The sequence below is a fragment of the Pelobates fuscus genome, chromosome 1 (genome assembly GCF_036172605.1).
Source record: "Pelobates fuscus isolate aPelFus1 chromosome 1, aPelFus1.pri, whole genome shotgun sequence".
Taxonomy (NCBI): Eukaryota; Metazoa; Chordata; class Amphibia; order Anura; family Pelobatidae; genus Pelobates; species Pelobates fuscus.
In genome coordinates, this window is record NC_086317.1 from 250,637,309 (window position 1) to 250,643,406 (window position 6,098).

The 6,098-nt window shown below is 41.2% G+C and overlaps 1 protein-coding gene across 1 annotated transcript; it reads left to right on the top strand.

The window, feature by feature from the left end:
• Nucleotides 1-1,767: 1,767 nt before the first annotated feature.
• Nucleotides 1,768-2,781, top strand: LOC134614405 (gap junction alpha-2 protein-like). The gene has a single exon (XM_063458200.1). It carries the CDS (start codon nucleotides 1,768-1,770, stop codon nucleotides 2,779-2,781), a length of 1,014 nt encoding a protein of 337 aa, XP_063314270.1.
• The last annotated feature ends 3,317 nt before the right edge of the window (nucleotides 2,782-6,098 follow it).

The window sequence follows — 6,098 nt, forward strand, 5'->3', positions numbered from 1 at the left end:
GATCACTTGATGGAAACACAGTGAAGATAACTGATAATCCAGATTAGGGACTTTGTTTTCTGGGAAAGAAGTGAGATAGATATATGTAATATACAACATCCAGCACACTCTCTTATTCACTATACGTCAATTTCAAGTTTTACAGACTGTAATGGTTTTTTTTTTTTTTTTTTTTTTTTTAAACACCTCACCTGAATTGACTCTGAGGCATATTCAAAGATTTTTGCTTGCCCAGTAAAAACTAAAGCAATCTCCAAGCAAAAAAAATTATATTAAAAAAATAAAAAAAATAAAAATTTATTGGAGAACCATACCTTCCTCTAACATCTCACTGCTTCCAGAGAGTTGTGAATATAGTGCCTTCACCTATCCCTTTCCCTTAACGTTGAGATTGAGGATAAACTTGAATTTGGTATTCTGAGGATCATCTGCTCAGTGGATCTCCTTTTCCCCTCACCTGATCTTTGCTGCCAGTGTCTACACCCCCATTAATTAATTACATTAATTAATTAATTAGTTTAATAGGGACCAAACATTATTTTGTACTATGACTATTCCCCTTGGATGACTGGTTAAAATATAATTCCAATGGATCTCCGATCCACAATAAAGAAGTCTGTTGCTCTGTACAGTTATTTACCAGGAAATGCATAATCATGTAAAGAATGACTGGCTCCCCTACATATACTTCATTGTGGGGGAGCAGCAACATTTTGACTCCATGGTTAACTCAAGCAGTATATGTATGGAAAAGGTACTTGGGGTAAAGAGGGAGCAATGTGCATGATATGAGTAAAAATAATTTTAGTAAAAAGAAAAAAGGATGTTAAAGATATAAAGGAAAGAATTACAAATTCAAAATGTATTCTATCCTTAAATTATTGTCATCCACACATTTTCTAGTACAAACTTTGACCATATGTGAGTTTTAATTTTCTGCCTAGAGGTCCTAACAATCATATATTTTCCTTCTGGTATCATGAATTCTGATAATTTTGAAACATACAAAAATACTTGGCATGTGTATATCAAATTACTGAGAGTAATTACTTTTGTTCACTTGCACATAGGAATCAGTCTTTCATAAACTTGGTTGCGTTAGACTGCTTTCAAATGATCCATTTTATCCGTGTTTTTATTTTGCTTTTGTTTGTTTTAAGGCTGCAGAGTAGACGGCCTATATTTGTATCCTATTTAACTTCTTTTTTTTTTTTTTAGAGGGGGGGGAGGGGGTAGGTGTTTTTTTAACAATAATTTTATTTTAATGATTGTTAAAAATCAAGAACTAATTTAATACTTGGAAAAGAATGTGCAAAGGGAAAAAAGATGGTGAAGAAGAACAGCAAGATAAGTAGGTGAGCTAAAAGAGAATACACTGGGATCTAGTATATCTGAAATATTGAAATGAGAGAGAGAGCTTTTAGGGTTGTGACCAAGAACACAGAACTTGGAAATCTGTAGAAATAAGCATTTCAATAATACTTCCTTCCCATTGGTTCATGCAGTCACCAGCCCAACAACCATATTATTTCTTCATACTTGTTTGCATCACTACATTCCACAATTTGTGATATCACCATGGGACCATATATTGTTAGAGTAATTTTGTTTATTGTGCCATGTCTTTTTAAAATGTAAGTTCTGATTAAATGTAACAATGTGAACTAATATTATGATAGTCAATTTTTATTAGATAACTAGGCCTCTCATTTTTATAATTTATTTTTTCACAAATCAATTTCTTGTTATTGACAGTTGTTAAGAAACATGGCAGGATGGGATCTCTTGAAGATACTTCTTGATGAGGTCCAGGAACATTCAACGCTTGTTGGGAAGGTCTGGTTGACCGTTCTTTTTATCTTCCGCATTCTCATTCTCAGTCTAGCAGGAGAGTCTGTTTGGGGAGATGAACAATCAGACTTTATTTGTAATACTGAACAGCCTGGCTGCTCCAATGTTTGCTATGACAAGGCGTTTCCCATCTCTCATGTCCGATATTGGGTGCTACAGTTTCTGTTTGTTAGCACCCCAACACTAATTTATCTTGGTCATGTGATATATCTGTCAAGAAGAGAGGAGAAGTTGAGACAGCAGGAAAATATGCTTAAAGCTAAGGAGTTAACTGAATCACAGCTGGAGAATGACAATAAACAGGAAGAGCCCATCAAGAAGTTAAAGATCCAAGGAGCATTGATGTGTACCTACACTGCTAGTGTTATCTTTAAAAGCCTTTTTGAGACTGGTTTCCTTATTGGCCAGTGGTACCTGTATGGTTTTGTTATGCTTCCGGTGTATGTGTGTGAGAGGGTTCCATGTCCTCACAAGGTTGACTGTTTTGTTTCACGTCCCATGGAAAAAACTATTTTCATTCTATTCATGTTGGTAGTATCTCTCATATCCCTTTTACTTAACCTTCTGGAACTTGTACACCTATTCTCCAAGAACTTCCATCCTACCACAACTAAAATAAAATCTTGCTCTACAGTGGGGAGCCTTTCATATGTGCTACCTGACAAACTCAAGAATCATCAAACGTCCTTGCATACTTCTTCCAGTGACCCAGACACAGAACTTCCAGCATATAATAAAATGTCAAGTGAACTAAATTGGGGCAGTAATCAGAAAAAGCAAAATTCAAACAGCCTCATCAAGGCAAAGACTCCTGATGGGTTTTCCCAAAGTAGTATTTCTGTACTAGTTTCAGGTGCCCCAGGTCAAGCAGGCAGCAGTGTTCCCATTACTTGCCATTCCCCATCTACTGTTAAGCAACAGTATGTGTGACTTCTAAGTGAAGACTTTATGGCTGTTGGCCTTAGGTGAGATGTGTAAATGTAAATTTAGCAAATGGCTTTGGAGGTTCCATTATACAGTGATGATGATATTGATAAAGTCGTGAGATGTTCCAAACATGTTGATTTGTATTAAATCTTCTCAATGCATCTGAAAACTACTATGGATTGTCCACTATAAAGGTTTGACTAGTCATGTTCCATACTCTAGTGCAGGGGCTCCCAAAAGGTAGATCCTCCAGATGTTGTAGAACTACAACTCCTATGATGCTTTGGAATGTCTTTAGAATTGCAAATCATCATGGAAGCTGTACTTTTAAAACCTCTGGGGATCTATCTTTTTGGCATCGCTGCTGTAACAGAGCTATGTAAAATTGTCTTTTTACTTCAGACCAGTACAGTTAGTGCTAAACTGCATGTTCTTTTCTACCTCCTTTCTCATTTATATAATGACTTGTTACTTTTCTAGTTCACATAAGTTTATAATGGTGTCTGTCTACAGGAAACTTCTTTACAAATGAGACCACCCCGAAAAAAAACAATTAAATAAATAAAATAAAATGAACACTGCTTGCATATTGCCCAAAGCTTGTTTATTTAGACTCTGTTCTTCCACTATGGTTTTTAGCAAAAGCAAAAAATAATTGTATAACATTCTTCACAATGGTGAATCTAATTGTGTAACGGCAACAATTGCACATAGCTGTTTCATGAATAAAACAGACAACAAAATTCTAGGATCCAACCATATCACCCATACTTAAAGGAATACTGTGGTGTCAGGAATACAAAGCTGTATTCCTGGCACTACCAATTCCTCTGCCTTCCCCCTCCCTCACGCCACCCCTCCCTGGTTAATAAAGGGTTAAGAACCCTTTTGTTTACTTACCTTAAACCAGTGCGATGAGCGGGGGTCTAATGCGCATTGTGTGGCAAATGCAGCACGCATTAGACCTCCCCATAGGAAAGCATTAAATCAAAGCGTGAGGACGTACAGCGTCAGAAAATGGACCAAAAGTCTGTCACGATTCTAGAAGTGCCCCCAGTGGCTGTCTAGTAGACAGCCACTGAGGGCAGACTTAGTGCTGCAATGTAAATGTTTTACATTGCAGCACTAGGTGCAAAAGGGACACAACACCCAGACCACATCAATTAGCTGAAGTGGTCTGGGTGCCTACAGTGTCCCTTTAATTACCTCTCTACTGAGCTTGGTTGCTTCATCTAAGTGTTGCTTCTAAGTGTCTGTGGTTGGAGATATTCTGGAGAGTTTTACAGAAGCTTCAACTGTCTAAGAGTTGTGCTAAGAGTTTTCTTTTTTACTGTTACAGGTAAGATTCATCTGTAGGAAAAGGTTACTGATTGCACAAGGTTTGATTTCATGTTGGTAATTATAAGGCATTTGATTAGATTAGTTAGCTACTTGCTATTGATTGCTGTGTAAATTAGCTATTGTTTGCTAATAAGCAGGGGCCTACCCAGGTGTTAAACATTCCTAGTGGGAGGTGATTTTAGGAGTATATAAGGGCTGTTGTCATTAGCTTGGCTAATAGAGCTTGGTTGCTTCATCTAAGTGTTGCTTCTAAGTGTCTGTGGTTGGAGATAAACTGGAGGTAATCTGAGGTATTCAGGAGGATAAATAAAAAGTTAAGATTTGTTTGATTTAAATAATTGATCTCATTGGAAGGGCAGACTTAGTTCAGTGTAATAGTTGCTATGCATTTGTTTCGCGTTCTACTTTTTGGAGGTGTAGTTGTTGTCTAATCTGTAGACAGTTCTCTATCTTGCGGCAGGAGATTGTATTTTTGAAGTCTGAGATTTGTAAATTATCTGGTAAACTGGAACTGCTGCAAAGCCACTGCCACAGAGACATACTAGGAATGGCAGATGGATTACTGTAGGATCTGGTAGACTTGTGGATAAAAGGCATATTGCACAGTCTGTTGTTCTACATAATTCATTTTCTGCACTTTCAGAGTGTAATGGTGTCATGGAGACAGGCACTGAGGCTAGTGGTGTTGTGCAGAGAGGCACTGAGGCTAGTGGTGTTGTGCAGAGAGGCACTGAGGCTAGTGGTGTTGTGCAGAGAGGCACTGAGGCTAGTGGTGTTGTGCAGAGAGGCACTGAGGCTAGTGGTGTTGTGCAGAGAGGCACTGAGGCTAGTGGTGTTGTGCAGAGAGGCACTGAGGCTAGTGGTGTTGTGCAGAGAGGCACTGAGGCTAGTGGTGTTGTGCAGAGAGGCACTGAGGCTAGTGGTGTTGTGCAGAGAGGCACTGAGGCTAGTGGTGTTGTGCAGAGAGGCACTGAGGCTAGTGGTGTTGTGCAGAGAGGCACTGAGGCTAGTGGTGTTGTGCAGAGAGGCACTGAGGCTAGTGGTGTTGTGCAGAGATGCACTGAGGCTAGTGGTGTTGTGCAGAGAGGCACTGAGGCTAGTGGTGTTGTGCAGAGAGGCACTGAGGCTAGTGGTGTTGTGCAGAGAGGCACTGAGGCTAGTGGTGTTGTGCAGAGAGGCACTGAGGCTAGTGGTGTTGTGCAGAGAGGCACTGAGGCTAGTGGTGTTGTGCAGAGAGGCACTGAGGCTAGTGGTGTTGTGCAGAGAGGCACTGAGGCTAGTGGTGTTGTGCAGAGAGGCACTGAGGCTAGTGGTGTTGTGCAGAGAGGCACTGAGGCTAGTGGTGTTGTGCAGAGAGGCACTGAGGCTAGTGGTGTTGTGCAGAGAGGCACTGAGGCTAGTGGTGTTGTGCAGAGAGGCACTGAGGCTAGTGGTGTTGTGCAGAGAGGCACTGAGGCTAGTGGTGTTGTGCAGAGAGGCACTGAGGCTAGTGGTGTTGTGCAGAGAGGCACTGAGGCTAGTGGTGTTGTGCAGAGAGGCACTGAGGCTAGTGGTGTTGTGCAGAGAGGCACTGAGGCTAGTGGTGTTGTGCAGAGAGGCACTGAGGCTAGTGGTGTTGTGCAGAGAGGCACTGAGGCTAGTGGTGTTGTGCAGAGAGGCACTGAGGCTAGTGGTGTTGTGCAGAGAGGCACTGAGGCTAGTGGTGTTGTGCAGAGAGGCACTGAGGCTAGTGGTGTTGTGCAGAGAGGCACTGAGGCTAGTGGTGTTGTGCAGAGAGGCACTGAGGCTAGTGGTGTTGTGCAGAGAGGCACTGAGGCTAGTGGTGTTGTGCAGAGAGGCACTGAGGCTAGTGGTGTTGTGCAGAGAGGCACTGAGGCTAGTGGTGTTGTGCAGAGAGGCACTGAGGCTAGTGGTGTTGTGCAGAGAGGCACTGAGGCTAGTGGTGTTGTGCAGAGAGGCACTGAGGCTAGTGGTGTTGT